This window comes from Salvelinus sp. IW2-2015, linkage group LG14 (assembly GCF_002910315.2).
Source record: "Salvelinus sp. IW2-2015 linkage group LG14, ASM291031v2, whole genome shotgun sequence".
NCBI classification, from domain to species: Eukaryota; Metazoa; Chordata; class Actinopteri; order Salmoniformes; family Salmonidae; genus Salvelinus; species Salvelinus sp. IW2-2015.
In genome coordinates, this window is record NC_036854.1 from 30,023,882 (window position 1) to 30,040,500 (window position 16,619).

Sequence of the window (16,619 nt, forward strand, 5' to 3'; positions counted from 1 at the left end):
TCCATTGATAATTTTTGTGTGATTTTGTTGTCAGCACATTCAACTATGTAAAGTATTTAATAAGAATAGTTCATTCATTCAGATCTAGGATGTGTTATTTTAGTGTTCCCTTTATTTTTTTGAGCAGTGTATGTAGCCCATATCTGATTCTGTCTGGCCCAAAATAGTATGACATACCATCATCTTTTTAGCCAGACAGCATCAGATACATAGGCTACACATACATGTCCCTTGCCTTGACGACAATGGTAATATTATCAGCAGCACTTACTGTATCCTGTGTCTTTTTACTACAGAAATGCGTATTGTATCCTCCTAGAGTCTAAGGGCCTGGGGCTGGGTTTCTATTAAGCTAACATATGGAATTGTTTGAAGATGGTCATACCGAGGATCATTTAGCTGTTTTATTTGGAATTTTAGGACCCCTGTAGTATAAAAATGATTTGATGTAACATTGAATTTGGCCTTATTGCTGTTAGCTCATAGAAATGCATTGAATAACAGTCAAAAATTATATCAAAACAAATTATGTTTTGAAGTGTCTGTCCTATATCTGATAGACATAAGAAAGCGCCGGGAAATGTTTATTGTTTTTGCTGTGTAATTACCCGTATACCTTTTACATGGAAATGCCCTATTCACATAGATTACATTTTCAGCCCGGTACCTTCAGACGAGTCCCGTGGCACTTGTGGGGGACGGAGAGCAAAACAGAGATCACCATTGTGTTCGCGTTTTCATGAGCATCTTCGGGATGTCTCCCGGTCTGACAAACACCACTGTAGCTCGGCCACCTTCTACCTCAGATGCTGAAGGTCAACAAAAATACAGACATCTCTAGCTTAAACAGACCGATTTGGGTGGGGATTTGTTTTTATTATTTATTTATTATGCCTCAAGTGGAGCATGGTAGATCTCTTCTTATTTGTATATAAAAAAAATAATATGCCCAGCTTACGAGGCACCTTGATTCGAGGCCTGAGGCAATTGCCTCCTCTGCCTAATGGCAAGTCCGTCAGTGTGTGTATACTCCAGTGAGTGGAAACACATTGCTGTTGTGTGTGAGCAGAACGTCTCTTGCCTCCAGTACTATAGCTCTCCAGAGGCCTACCTCAGAGCCGGCCTATGTCTTCCTCTCCCTTTTGCGGAGAAGTTGGGGTACAGTCATGCTCAAGTATGGTTGTCATGTCTTGACACAACAATTATGTTCCTTACAGTCCATCTGCAGCTCACTGCTCAGTGTCTAGACTGCAGAGTAGCTGAGTCCCCATGGCACTGCCTCAGTGTATACACCGAGTGTACAAAACATTACGAACACCTTCGTATTATTGAGTTGCACACCCTTTTACCCTCAGAACAGCCTTGATTTGTCAGGGCATGCTGGCCCATGTTGACTTCTATGCTTGTTGGCTGGGGGCTGGATCATTCTTGAAACACATGGGAAACTGTTGAGTGTGAAAAACCTAGCAGCGTTGCAGTTCTTGACACTCAAACCGGTGCACCTGGCACCTACTATTTATCATACCCCGTTCAAAGGCACTTAAATATTTTGTCTTGCCCATTCACCCTCTGAATGGCGCACATACAGAATCCATGTCTCAATTGTCTCAAGGCTTAAAAATCCTTCTTTAACCTGTCTCCTCCCTTTCATCTACACTGATTTGAAGTGGATTTAGTGACATCAATAAGGGGTTATAGCGTTCACCTGGATTCACCTGGTCAGTCTGTCATGGAAAGAGCTCCTAAAGTTCCTAATGTTTTTTACACTCAGTGTAGACTGATGGAGGGGTTGAGGACAAAGGATGTTTTCCATTAGAGGTCGACTATCAGTTTAATCTTGGCCGCAGCTGAGCCTATACTGTAATACAGAGCTTAGCCTCTCATCATAGTGGACACTGGCCAGAGAGAGTCCCTCCGATTGTCTGGTGTGGGAGGAAATCCACTGTGATAGGCTAATCTGCATCCACCATTAGTGCTGCATCCGTACACATGACCACCGCTGCACTGCCTGACATCTGTGTCATGGTGAGGAGGTGGTAATCCTGAAGGCAGGGACCAAGCTGGACTAAACTGTGTGTTATAGACAGTGCATCTCGTGAGGAGGTGGTAATCCTGAAGGCAGGGACCAAGCTGGACTAAACTGTGTGTGTGTTATAGACAGTGCATCTCGTGAGGAGGTGGTAATCCTGAAGGCAGGGACCAAGCTGGACTAAACTGTGTGTGTTATAGACAGTGCATCTCGTGAGGAGGTGGTAATCCTGAAGGCAGGGACTAAACTGGACTAAACTGTGTGTGTGTGTGTGTGTGTTATAGACAGCGCATCTCGTGAGGAGGTGCATCATGTGTACCCCGACCCCCCCAGTGATGAACACAGTCTGGACATCCAGCAGCAGGCTCTGCTCAGGGAGCAACAACGCAGGATCAGGAACATGAGGAGAGGAGAAGAGTCAGGTCAGTCTCGCACGCACAGACAGAGAGAGACAGAGAGAGAGACACACACACACTGTTCTTAATGCGTCTCTCCCATCCTGACAGACTTCTTTGAGCCGTATGTGGAGCGTCAGCCTCGTTATCATCCTGTGAGTTCACTGTTCTCTTGTTACATCTGAGCCAGCTTCCTCTGGCCGCTCCTGGCTGGGGAAACCAGACTGAGGTTTTTCTGGGTGTCTGACTGGCTGTTATTCTGTGTCTATCCTGTCAGAGGGAGAAGCCAGGCCAAGACCACCAGAGAGTCTGTTTATTGGAGTCAGAGAGCGCTTTTATTGGTGAGCCTGCTGGGCATACAGCCTGTTTTTATTGGTGAGCCTGCTGGGCATACAGCCTGTTTTTATTGGTGAGCCTGCTGGGCATACAGCCTGTTTTTATTGGTGAGCCTGCTGGGCATACAGCCTGTTTTTTTAGAGGAGGTGTGGCCTGGTGTTGTCGGTGACCGAACAAATATTCTCCTGAGGATGTGCTTACTGGAAAGAAATGAATAGTGATACATTGGGGTACAGTATTACAATGAAGTGGATATGGGATGAACACACACACACATACAGCCAATTGAGGGGAGGGGCATTGGGCACGATCTGGGTAGCTGCCAGTGCCAACACGGCACATGTGAAGCCAATGGCACCTACACAGCTGGTGCCAGTCCTGCGAGAGGGCAGAGAGCCTGTGCCAGCTGCATGGTGGGTTTAGCAAGACCGGACTGAGAGAGGAAGGTAGGAAGGGAATGTGCTGCAGCTGCTATAGTGTTAACCCCCAAATATTGCCCTCACTTCATATTTTTACCACTGCTGTAGCATGTTCATTTTTAAGAGACTTGGAGTAATAGCAATTCAGTCATCTAACCTTGCTTGTTTGTGAATGTGTTACTGTGCCGTGTCCTCAGATTACCCCAATGGTGACACAGGGTCCCCATCCCCAACGCAAGCCCAGGTTAACCTGAGGTCCAGACAGCCCTCAGCCCAGGAGAGGGAGAGCAGGAGGCCCGCCAGGAGAAGAGACTTTGAGGATGTAAGAGTCTATTCCAGAGGAGTGAAAGAAAGGCCTGTAGCTTCAGAAGAGTCCTCATTACATAATTAGTGCCACTTCAACAGCTCTTTAATGAGTCCATTCATGTCCACCATTTGAGACAGGCATTGGGGAAAGGATTCTAGTGAAGATAATACACAACCGTCCCTCTTTTCTAGGTTTTAGAATTAGAAGATAAGGGGAGATGAACAAACACATGTTCTGGGCGGAAGGAACACGATCAGGCTTTCAATTCGTTCAAGCTGGGGAGTGCAGCAGCACTTTTCCTCTTCATGTCAGTCATTGCAGAAATGTCCAGTTTATCAACTAGCCCATGTTAGCTAACATTTTTTAGCCCATCGATTTTGTTGAGTCACTCAGATATCACATAAGACATAAGACCTGCAAAATGTTCTCTCCGCTAACAAGAGGGATGTGAACAGTTTGTGTCATGGACAAGTGTATATTCTCTCTGTAGTCTTTAGTAACCCGTAATCTTTAGTAACCTGCTGTACTGAGAGATGTTGTGATGTTTCCATGTCGTGGTCCAGGACATGTTGACTCCCGGTGGTCAGAGGGATGACGAGGGCCAACCGGATGCCCAGTCTCTATTCTCTGTGGCCAGCCTGAACCTTGAGGGGGTTAAGGACCGCAACCAGAGACGCATCCGCAGACTGGATGACTTCAACGACCACGACTGGAGATCAGGTGAGAGCGACAGGGAGTGACATATGACCTCTGACATCACATGTCTTTGTGGTTTACTTTATTACATTAAAGTACAGAACAGTTATAGACAAGGACATTCAATTCTACATTTAAAAAATATATAATTATTTAACTAGGGAAGTCAGTTAAGAACAAATTCTTATTTACAATGACGGCCAAACCCGGGCGACGCTGGGCCAGTTGTGCGCCGCCATATTGGACTCCTAATCACGGCCGGATGTGATGCAGCCTGGATTCGAACCAGGGACTGCAGTGACGCCTCTTGCACTGAGATGCAGTGCCTTAAACCGCTGCGCCACTCGGGAGCCCAAATAAAAATATTTATATATTGGAAAGACGCCAAGAGACAACAAAACTACTATTCATATACACTACAAGTCAAACATTTGGATACACCTACTCATTCCAGGGTTTTTCTTTATTTTTACTATTTTCTACATTGTAAAATAATAGTGAAGACAAACTATGAAATAACACATGGAATCATGTAGTAACCAAAAAAGTGTTAAACAAATCATATTTTACATTTGAGATTCTTCAAAGTAGCCACCATTTGCCTTGATGACAGCTTGTACTTTCTTGGCATTCTCTCAACTAGCTTCATGAGGAATGCTTTTCCAACAGTCTTGAAGGAGCTCCCACTTATGTTGAGCACTTGTTGGCTGCTTTTCCTTCACTCTGCGGTCCAACTTATCCCAAACCATCTCAATTGGGTTGAGGTCAGGTGATTGTGGAGGCCAGGTCATCTGATGCAGCACTCCATCACTCTCCTTCTTGGTCAAATTTATTTAGTACTTTTTTGGTTACTTCATGATCTCATATGTGTGACTTCATAGTTTCGATGGCTTCACTATTATTTTACAATGTAGAAAATAAAGAAAAACCCTTGATTGAGTAGGTGTGTCAACTTTTGACACACCTACTAAAATATTTATATATTGGAAAGACGCCAAGAGACAACAAAACTACTATTCATATACACTACGAGTCAAACATTTGGATACACCTACTCATTCCAGGGTTAAACTAGATCTTTAGAAAGAGGAGAGGCACTGTCATACAGTAACCTCTAGTGGCAGAGCGTTCCATGATGGCATAGCTATAGATCACAGGCGGCTGGTTGCACCTTAATTGGATGGGCTCATAGTAATGGCTGGAACGGAATGAATACAATGGTATCGAACACATCAAATACACAGTTTCCATGTGTTTAATACCATTTAATTCACTCCATTCCAGCTATCATTATTATGAGTGTACTCCCCTCAGCAGCTTCCTGCGCTCTATATATAACTGAATAGAGGGAGAGGACAAGGTTGTCCTCATCCTTAACGCACCAAGAACTGCAAATCATTCACTGCTGCAACATAAGAGGCTTTTTGGTAGATTCCTTTCTAAAATAAATTACATGATAAATGCAGATCTAGGTATCTCACGTTAGGATTGGGCCATCAGGTGTCTTTCTGTGTGAATGACAAGGCTCTCTGGTCTCCAGGAGGGCTGTCAGCCGACGAAGGGGACCACCTCTCGCTGCGGTCCACCCCATACCACCCGGACAGGCGTGTGTCTGTGGAGACGGTTGCCACAGAGCCCTGGCTGCGGCCTGGCACATCAGACCCGCTGAAGCGGTTAGGGACTGGTCAGAACCGGAGAGAGAGGCCGGTTACTAGAGACATCCTGGACGGGGACGGGCCCTCCACCTACCATGGATGACCTGTGACCTTTTTAGGTCTGTTGACCTCTCATCTACACATAGGATCCCTTTCTAGTGCACTACTTCTGACTAAAGTCTGTGCCCTTGATTTCAAAGCCAAAGAGGTGTATTTTCTATATGCAGTCGATCCCTACATGGGCTATTTCTGTCTCGGGATCAGATGAGCGCAAAAAAACATCATGCTTGTGCTTTTTACTCCGAAAAAAAATAAATGAATGTAGCTTATGTGTATCCATTTTGAATCTACACAGCCCCCAGAGGAGACGTCCTAATGGAGATGAGAGCGGTAGTAGCAGAGATATTTCAGTCTCTGTATACAACGGCTTTAGCCTGGGTACCAGTCTCTAGCTAACATTCCACTACTTGCCACTCCTTGTCATTGCCAAAGAGACTGGCCTTTTGGGCAATCTCAACGTTCAATATGCAGCCGGATTTACAGCGCAGTTGGAAACATTAATATTTTCCATGACAACGTTCTGGAACATGAGGTGTGTGCAAATTTGACGCCATATAGAATTAAAATTGGTGGATTAATAGCTCAGCCTATGGATTCATTTCAAATTTACACATCTGTCTTCACTGTTCCCTTCTTGCGCAATTCATGCATCTCCACTGGGCCCTCTTCCATCCTCTGTATTGCTTTTATAGCTCTTGAACCAGTAGCCTAGCCCAATGTCCCAGCAGTAGCAATATACAATAGTTTGGTCACTTATTTTGAGAAATAGAAAATATATATTTTGTGTTGCTCAAAATAATATATAAATATTTGAGGAAAGAAGTGCCTTGCTCTTGCTTGCTGGATATGAAATAGGCTACAGCGTTCACAATGAACTGCTGGGGAAGTTTGAATGGCGAGAGCTTCTCTGGTGTGACGCGATCACATTGGCTGGTGGTAAACATGAAACAAACGTAAATCCTCTGTTCTCCCAGCGCCCAATGTTTGTTTACAATGACATATTACGTCAGAAAGCCCAATGTTTGTTTACAATGACATGTTACGTCAGAAAGCCCAATGTTTGTTTACAATGACATGTTACGTCAGAAAGCCCAATGTTTCCAATCGAATGTATGAATGAAGTTTTCCTATCAGTCTAATTTGCATTAAACATTGTGATTGGAGGATAGCTGTGAGGGTTAGAAAATCAGGATCAAATCATCTGAGCTCATTAATGATGATATAATGTTCATATTTGAAGATTGCCGAATGGCCAGTCTCTTTGGCAAGGAGTGGAATGTTAGCTGAAGAGACTGGTACTCCAGCTACAATGGCTCCATGTAGTGAGGAGGAGCAAGCAGCATCAGTGAGTGAAGCCAGTAGACAGTGAAGAATTCCTGAGCTGCAACACTCAGAGATACTGCAGTAGGGCTACGGTATGGATGATGGCTAGGCTCTGGTCTGCCAATCTTTTGAATGTACTTTGGCAAAATTAATGTATATTTAAAACGTGAATCTGATGTTGAAATGTTTGTATCAAGTAAAGATGTGATTATATATATATATATAGAAAGATTTAGGGTTTTAAAAATAAATTATTTTAATAATCTTGCCTTTGTCCAGGCTGGTCCTTGAAGCTTAGTCCTTTCCTCGTGAGTGTCTTTTGTGTCCCTTTGATATTTTAAGTAGAAATTGTGAACCAATATTGAATTTTAAAAGCCTGTTATATTAAATGAAGTGCCCTTTTAATATAGACCACATGCAGGGTTGAATAATTCTGTAATAAATTCAGCAGATGGACATGTCCCTCTGTCAACCCACTTAATCCCAAGATTTCACCATCATACATCTGTCCCTCATTTTAAGGTCAACCCTGTTATGTGAACTGAACTCTAGTTTTAATATGTTGAAACTATTCCTTAACTACTGTTTTCGAAAGTGACATTGAACATTAGTCATCATGGCTGTTTTCTGGTGTTTTGTGTTGGAAAACTGAGCGGGTCGCGCATGACGTCAACCCTGTTACCCAGCAAGTTCCTATTTTTCTTGCATTCAATTGCCACTCCCTGTTGCACACAAGCTTCCATTCCCCTGGTCACGAAGGGATTAAGAGATTATTTGACAATACAACCACACGTGGATAACGCATTTAAAGTCATCAAGGATGACAGTTTGAAGATTAAATCATCAACCCTGTTACTTTAAATGCACTTATCATAGTAACTTATTTAACCTCTTGAGATGGGAATACTTGTTTTTTTATGAAGTTTAACATGTGCTATTTGACAGAATGTTAAAATTAGATGGAACATTTTTTTGGGGGGTGGACCAAGTCACACTTCTTAAAGGCATGGAATTGGTGGAACGACCCATATAGTCCAATCAAATCAAAATGGCCGAACAAATCAAGTTCAAAAACTTTATTGACCTATAACCTGATTAAAATGTCGGATGATGACCAGTTTTGTACAGAAAGTTGTACAGAAGTATTTTTTTCAACATAGAAAACTTTACATTGCTGTACCATATACATTTTGTTTCCTACATCTGTGAGCAAGGAATGCGTCCCATTCACAAGTCTTCTTTTAAAGCACAGTTAACATTATTCTTCATTTACTCTATACATACAGCATGTCCCCAAACAAAAGAAAAAGGAAATTAAATATTATGAATTTATTCAAATTTGTACACAGAGTGGAAACTAACTTGAAACATGGAAACAGACCAGTGATCCAGAAGCACCTCACACCAGCGGCCTATTCAGAAGCATTGCAGATAGAAATGTTGTATATAGAGCTGATAATTCCTTGTAGTATATGACAATCATATCTACACAATACATTTCTATCTTGAACGTTGGAACCTCCTGAACGGGCCCCTAGTTGCTCTCCTTTTTTCCAGTTTTAGGAGGAGTCCCAGTTATCGACTATCAGTTAAAAAGTCTCAGAACATATCAAATGGAATAACTTTCTGCCATGTCGTCATTCAATTACAAACTGCAGGACAGATGGTTCAGTCAAAATAAATAATCGCAAAAATCTTCAATAAAAAGATCAAGTGCAGCAGAATACAGAAAAAAATTTAACGAAATAAAATCCAGTGTTATGAGATTACATTACAAAGCGCCGTTTCTGTAGTTAATTTTTAATCCACAGGGCTATTGGTGTTAACGTTAGCCATCAGTGGTGCAGCCAGGAAAATATCTGAATTATTATTGAGTAAGAAATGTCACGTTTCACATTACTGAATATTTGTCATTTGCATTGCATGATGTACGTGTAGCCATTTCATTCTCAAGAGTAGCTTGTGAGGATACAGTCATGTCAAGAAGCAGTACCTTTTGAAATATATTTGACTCTGAGTCAGAAAGGTGGGTAGGCCAATTGTATAATCATAGTTATTCTGCAGTCGTCAGTAGAATTGGAGAATCAGATCTTCACACAATGCCAAGCCATTCTTCCAGTGATATGAGGGGCTTCGGGTAGAAGTTGTCCATAGGATCTAAGATCAGCTTGACCTCACAATATCCTAACCTTAACCATAAGGGGATGCAAAAACTGGCCTTCGATCAGTTTCTAGGGGCAACTTCAACCTACTCTGAAATGAGAGGGGGCATTTCCTGTCACATGACCAGTCAGGTTCACAGTAGAGATCCCTGGCAGTTTCCTGTAGCGTTAGTGGGGGATTCTGGGTAACTGCCAAATCCAGAGGGGGTGAAGTCTGGTCAGATGCACCCCTTGTAGTACCCTGGGGGATGGGAGACCATAGTCCTAAAGGGTTTGTAGACAAACCCAAGGCAAGGACTTCCAGAGTTCCCTATCCAGAGGTCTCGGTGCTAGCCCGCTACAAGTGCAACATCACTGGGCTTCCTCTCCAGCCACCTCCCCTCTCTCCACCTCAACTTCCAGCCCTGGTTCTGGCATTGGTTCTTGTTCCGGCTGGGAGGTGTCAGGCAGCTGGGCGATCTGGAACACGATCCCGATGCGTAGGTAGAACTTGCGCAGCACGGACCGCAGTTCTGGGATAAGATCAATCTGCATGATCTCACACAGCAGAAGGTAGTACCTGGACGCATGGGCCTTGAACTGGGGACCAAGAGAGAGAGACAAAACATCTACATACAGATTGATATCCATACAAAGACAGGGTTAGTTCTCCTTGAACATGTCACTGACAATGGCCTGTCAATGTTGTTAATGGTTGAGATCCTTACCCTGTCGTCACTGATCTTCAGGACCTTGGTGAGGAAGAGGAGGAGCAGGTTGGTCCAGGCTTCTCTGTGGCTCTCTGATGTTAGAGTCAGGAAGTAGGCTACTGCCTCACTGCACACACTAGAGGGAAATAGGGAGAGATCATGATAACATGACTCATTAGCCATATGAAAACTGTTCAGTGACACAGAATTAAGATGCGATTCACTAATTAATTAGCGCCAAGACTTATTTCACGAGTTGACTCTACACCAGCCACAGGGAGAGGAGCAGCCATGACCTCAGCATTTCCCTCTGTCCTCTAGCCCTCACCCTGGACCTTTCCTCAGAACCGCCATCTGCCAGCCCTTCAGCCCTCCACCTCCTCCTCCTCCTCTCTTTCCCATCTTCCAGTTCCCCTACACTCCATGACCTAGTCACCTCCCAAATCTGTTTAGTTCTTTTAGAACACTGCCATAATCAACCCTGCAGTGCTGCTGCAGTCTCCTCTAGCATGCCCTGCTATGTTGTGTGGTGTGTGTCAGTTTGCTGCTGCAGTCTCCTCTAGCATGCCCTGCTATGTTGTGGGCTGATGTTTTGGTCACTTTTGAATGCTGGCGGTGCTTTCACTCTAGTGGTAGCATGAGACGGAGTCTACAACCCACACAAGTGGCTCAGGTAGTGCAGCTCATCCAGGATGGCACATCAATGCGAGCTGTGGCAAAGAAGGTTTGCTGTGTCTGTCAGCGTAGTGTCCAGAGCATGGAGGCGCTACCAGGAGACAGGCCAGTACATCAGCGACGTGTAGGAGGCCGTAGGAGGCAACAAACCCAGCAGCAGGACCGCTACCTCCCCTTTGTGGAAAGAGGAGCAGGAGGAGCACTGCCAGAGCCTGCAAAATGACCTCCAGCAGGCCACAAATATGCATGTGTCTGCTCAAACGGTCAGAAACAGACTCCATGAGGTGGTATGAGGTCCTGACGTCCACAGGTGGGGGTTGTGCTTACAGCCCAACACGTGCAGGACGTTTGGCATTTGCCAGAGAACACCAAGATTGGCAAATTCGCCACTGGGCCCTGTGCTCTTCACAGATGAAAGCAGGTTCACACTGAGCACAATGTGACTGGAGACGCGTGGAGAACGTTCTACTGCCTGCAACATCCTCCAGCATGACCGGTTTGGCGGTGGGTCAGTCATGGTGGTGGGTGGCATTTCTTTGGGGGCGCACAGCCCTCCATGTGCTCGCCAGAGGTAGCCTGACTGCAATAGGTACCGAGATGAGATCCTCAGACCCTTGTGAGACCATATGCTGGTGCGGTTGGCCCTGGGTTCCTCCTAATGCAAGACAATGCTAGACTCATGTGGCTGGAGTGTGTCAGCAGTTCCTGCAAGAGGAAGGCATTATGCTATGGACTGGCCCGCCCATTCCCCAGACCTGAATGCAATTGAGCACATCTGGGACATCATGTCTCGCTCGATCCACCAATGCCACGTTGCACCACAGACTGTCCAGGAGTTGGCGGATGCTTTAGTCCAGGTCTGGGAGGGAGATCCCTCAGGAGACATCCGCATCTCATCAGGAGCATGCCAGCTCAACTGTTGCAAGACGATGCTAGACCTCATGTGGCTGGAGTGTGTCAGCAGTTCCTGCAAGAGGAAGGCATTGATGCTATGGACTGGCCCACCCATTCCCCAGACCTGAATCCAATTGAGCACATCTGGGACATCATGTCTCACTCCATCCACCACAGACTGTCCAGGAATTGGCGGATGCTTTAGTCCAGGTCTGGGAGGAGATCCCTCAGGAGACCATCCGCCACCTCATCAGGAGCATGCCCAGGCATTGTAGGGAGGCCACACACACTACTGAGCCTCATTTTGACTTGTTTTAAGGACATTACATCAAAGTTGGATCAGCCTGTAGTGTGGTTTTCCACTTTAATTTTGAGTGTGACCTCAAATCCAGACCTCCATGGGTTGATCAATTTGATTTCCATTGATAATTTGTGTGATTTTGTTGTCAGTACATTCAACTATGTAAAGAAAAAAGTATTTAATAAGAATATTTCATTCATTCAGATCTAGGATGTGTTATTTTAGTGTTCCCTTAATTTTTTTGAGCAGTGTATATTTCCTCAATGAAATATTTGTGATATTAGGTGCTCATTGAAGTAAAGTGGAATATAGCTATGCCTAAATGAAACTGAATGTGTATAAAAGGAAGCTGATAGCATTTGTCAAAGTCAGCACCGGTAACTGCTGCTAAAAGCATTAGCTGGTCATTTTTATTCTCACAACTGGCTTTACACCAGAAATGAAGGATGAGAGGTGCAAAGGTGGGATGGGCACTCAATTTGTGGCAATTAGGTCCATCTATTCCTCAAGCAGGCCATCTATTCCCCAAGGAGGCCATCTATTCCTCAAGCAGGCCATCTATTACCCAAGCAGGCCTTCTATTCCCCAAGCAGGCCATCTATTCCTCAAGCAGGCCATCTATTCCTCAAGCAGGCCATCTATTCCTCAAGCAGGCCATCTATTCCCCAAGCAGGCCATCTATTCCTCAAGGTGTTCATCTATTCCCCAAGCAGGCCATCTATTCCTCAGACCATCTATTCCTCAAGCAGGCCATCTATTCCTCAAGCAGGCCATCTAAACAAGACTTTATTCCTTTTCCTCTCTGCCTCAGTTCCAGTGGCATGAACACATGCCTCAGTTCCAGTGGTATGCACACATGCCTCAGTTCCAGTGGTATGAACACATGTCTCAGTTCCAGTGGTATGAACACATGCCTCAGTTNCACATGCCTCAGTTCCAGTGGTATGCACACATGCCTCAGTTCCAGTGGTATGAACACATGTCTCAGTTCCAGTGGTATGAACACATGCCTCAGTTTCAGTGGTATGCACACATGCCTCAGTTCCAGTGGTATGCACACATGTCTCAGTTCCAGTGGTATGCACACATGCCTTAGTTCCAGTGGTATGCACACACTTATGTTGAGAGAGAAATACACACACACACAGATCTGAATGTGACAGCAAGTCTTTTCTAAACTTGATCTCTGGGCATGAGGCTGAGTTGACATGGAGAGCCCCTGATCGATTGAGATGAGATCTCCACTGTGCAGCTGCAAGGTCAGTGAAGCCCTCGGGACTGGACGGACAGCAGTTAATCACGTTCAAAACAACTGGCACAAGCAGCAGTTAACTTACAAGATAAACACAAAGTCGCATACATAAATGCTCTGTAGCAACTAACGTTAGCTAACTAGCTAACTATTACTACTACTGTTACTAGTACTGTAGATAACGGTAGACATAAACAACAAACTACAACAAACTAGCAAGGCAAATAACTTTAGCCTTTCAACAAAGCTGTCAGCGCTAGCCAGCCAAAAAATAGTCTTTCAAAATACATACAAATCTACCTACCACTGTAGTATATGCACGTGTCCTTGTAATTTGATGATAAAAGAGACTAATGCTAAAGATGCGGGGTGAGATGAGGTGAAAGTTTACACTCGTGTGTGGATATCCTTGTTGGGAATGGTTGCCATGGGAATAACACAGATGAGCGTGCAGACTGCGCAGCTCATCTGCATACTTTTCTATGCAATAAAAATATATTTTATGCAGATACTGTTACTTTCCTTTCTCTACTATATTGGAATAGTAACAGATTGCTTACTAGTACGCTAATTAACAACCACGGATTTATTTGAGTTTTTCGAGCATGAGCTGTTTGACACTTGTGTAAACCATTGACACAGTTTGTAATCAAATTGTGCACCATGTGCAGTAGCAGTCAGAAAGATAGAATGCTATTCTGCTCATTACTAATTACTTACAATGGTTGCCTGTATACACGCATGTAATTCTTGTCAACGCTCTGTTATATTTAACTACAAAAACTTTTTTCCCCCGATTATGACAGTTATGTGAAAAATGACCAAAACACAGGCCGTTATTAATGTGAAAAAAAATTACCGTGCCCCAAAACTTGAGGATATAAATTAATTTCCTTTTTTTTTTATAGTACATTTCAGTTAAAAATGAACCCAAACGTAACTGGATCTAGAACAAACATAGGAATTCACAAAGGAAGTGGTAGATGAATTACATGGTTTTGGCAGAAATTAATTGGCTGTGCAGTGCATTACATTATTGCTGCAGTCAGCATTCAGGTAAGAAAACAAAACATTTCCTTTAGATTGTTCATTTCTCTGTGAACCACAGTTTTTTGCCATTTGTATCTAGATCTTCCAAATTGTTATATATGCATCCAAAATATTTGTGAATTGGATTGCATTTCACACTTAATTACCTTTGGGCCATACTTTTCTGGCTGAGTATATAAAAATAAATATTGGATAAATATAGAGAAAGCCAGAATCAAACAAGCTAAATTCCATTCAGCACTTTTCCTTTCTTCAGAAATAGCCAGAAAACAATTCCATTCAAACACCATAAATCATGTAGTATTTTATGTACCTTTCTAATGATCAGCTACTTGTGTGGTATTGACCTCTGAAATAAAAACTGTTTTGCCTTTTCAGTGGTGAAATGTAAAACATTTTATGTCCATGATCCAGGATTATATGACGTCAAAGGTTAAATAAAGATCAAAGAGTGTGGAAGATGTCAAACAGACAGAAAGGCAGACAGACATACACACATAAACAGTAAAACAGAGTGAATTTAGTAACGATCTTGCAGCTACCCCTGAGGTCAGGTCTCTATTGCCTGCAGACTTGTACATGAGGTAACCCAACACCATGTTTATCAGTTTCTCCAACTTTCTGGGCTGAATGCTGTCCCACTTCTCCCCAGCCAAGATCACATTGCTCCCAGTAATAATGCGTATAACGCGCCAAGCAGGCCGGGGTCACAGTGCGATTGGCTCAGTAAGTTTCAGCAGTGACCCGTGCATTGTTATATAATGTCAGGGCCCGGGCTTCCTGCGACTGAATGACTTGCCTCCACTTATGCATGCAGAGCACTTGGCAGGGAGGAAATGTAGAGCTATGGGCCCTTATTTCCCCCCCAAACATAGCTCCCCTTTAGGGCAACCAGTGAAGTCCAACCCCCTTCACTACACCATGCTTGTTGATCGTGTTCTGAGATCCAAAGTAAACAGGGCCTATAAGGGCCTAGTGATAAATATCTATTCATCTTTAGCCTTATCAATCCTCTGTTCTCAGACCTACAGTTAGTTTTTTAAAACAGGATTACATCACCCCTGTTTATTATTCCAATTAATTTTCAATTAATTCACCAAATTAGGTGGAATTTCACTGTTTCATGGACGATTTGGATAATAGGAAGCATATTTAATGTATGCTTAATGAAAATAAATGTAACTTACATTGCAATAGTATTGAATGCTTGGCTTTCGTTGGAATTCACATTTACTAGTTTCCACTGTTGCATAGAAATGTTCATCTGGTGTTGATTATAAGATTTACATGCAGGCCTAAGTCCAATGCGTTCAGTACGGAACACTGGTCTTATATTTAAATGATCATTTTACAAACCTTGCATTAGGTAAAACCATTACTAAGAAAGCACATTCCATATACTCGTAGAGCATCTAGCCATAACAGTATTTAGCTCTTACAGTAACAGTACTGTAATACACTTAAAGGTTTGGCAAAACCACTAGCTACAGTGGATTCAATGGACCATGTGAGTGGAAAGCCAATTGTTCACTTGTTAATTCCAAAATTCACAAATTGCATTAAACACTATTCAATAAGTGTCCTCTTTCTGAAACACCACATTAGGATACACACCTCACCTACTATAATAATGTAAAAAGAAAATCATTACAAGAATTGGTGCCGAAGCCCATGTACATGACAAAATGCAGACCCATTCAATGTGCCCCAAATATGGTTCTGTGCCTCTGCAATGCATCAAAAATATACATTCCACCAGTACAATACTACAAGAAAAAAAGTATTATTACATGAAACTGTGCCAGGGCTGCTATGTGTAAGGAAAGGCAGACTGAGTGTCTGCTTCGATGAAGAGCAGACGGGTTGCGTGAATAGACTCGTGTGCACGGCTCCTGTTTCTGTGCGGCGGCGCAGCTTGACGACTCCGTCACCCTGAAGGACTGTGTACCATTGAGACAACCTGCACCGAGAGCCACTCCGCGGAGATATCTCGACCATGCCAGCCAGTGTTTACGTTTGAGCCGATGCAGCGGCTTGAGTTTGTTGTTACATTATTTAATGCTATGATTGGCCAGAGTTGAAATGACTGGCTAACTGGTTGTAGATTTTGTAATGGAGAAATATATAACCATGGTCTTTGTTAAATTGTTAGGTTGTACTCTACTCCAGCCAATGCCAAACAGCCATGGGACATGACAATGCAACAGCACTGTGTCATGCTGAACCCAATGGAGCATACCGTTCAAATGTCTGCAATCTACATTATTTAGTGTACGCTTAATGAAAAGCAATTTCAGTTAAAACAATATGGTTCATCAACCTCAGGAATACTTCACTGAAAACTTTAGTCAAGGAAATAAATCTCGAACGTAGATA

At 43.4% G+C, this 16,619-nt stretch overlaps 2 protein-coding genes across 2 annotated transcripts; one reads left to right on the top strand and one right to left on the bottom strand.

The window, feature by feature from the left end:
- Positions 1–1,786: 1,786 nt before the first annotated feature.
- LOC111973135 (centrosome and spindle pole-associated protein 1-like) lies at positions 1,787–7,450 on the top strand. The gene is made up of 4 exons (XM_024000379.2): positions 1,787–2,451; positions 3,377–3,501; positions 4,050–4,206; positions 5,723–7,450. Exons 1-4 carry the CDS (start codon positions 2,430–2,432, stop codon positions 5,938–5,940), a joined length of 522 nt encoding a protein of 173 aa, XP_023856147.1. The 5' UTR covers positions 1,787–2,429; the 3' UTR covers positions 5,941–7,450.
- Positions 7,451–8,281: 831 nt separating this feature from the next.
- Positions 8,282–10,652, bottom strand: LOC111973136 (brefeldin A-inhibited guanine nucleotide-exchange protein 1). The gene is made up of 2 exons (XM_024000380.1): positions 10,090–10,652; positions 8,282–9,961 (listed from the first exon to the last, which is right to left on the bottom strand). Exons 1-2 carry the CDS (start codon positions 10,252–10,254, stop codon positions 9,734–9,736), a joined length of 393 nt encoding a protein of 130 aa, XP_023856148.1. The 5' UTR covers positions 10,255–10,652; the 3' UTR covers positions 8,282–9,733.
- Positions 10,653–16,619: the final 5,967 nt, after the last annotated feature.

Coding starts and splice junctions, on each gene's coding strand:
- LOC111973135 (XM_024000379.2), top strand. CDS start 2,430: ATGAGGAGAGGAGAAGAGTCAG. Junction 3,502..4,049: donor GGAGAAGAGACTTTGAGGAT/GTAAGAGTCTAT, acceptor GTCGTGGTCCAG/GACATGTTGACTCCCGGTGG. Junction 4,207..5,722: donor CGACCACGACTGGAGATCAG/GTGAGAGCGACA, acceptor TCTGGTCTCCAG/GAGGGCTGTCAGCCGACGAA.
- LOC111973136 (XM_024000380.1), bottom strand. CDS start 10,254: ATGGCTAATGAGTCATGTTATCATGATCTCTCCCTATTTCCCTCTAGT. Junction 9,962..10,089: donor TGAAGATCAGTGACGACAGG/GTAAGGATCTCA, acceptor CTTGGTCCCCAG/TTCAAGGCCCATGCGTCCAG.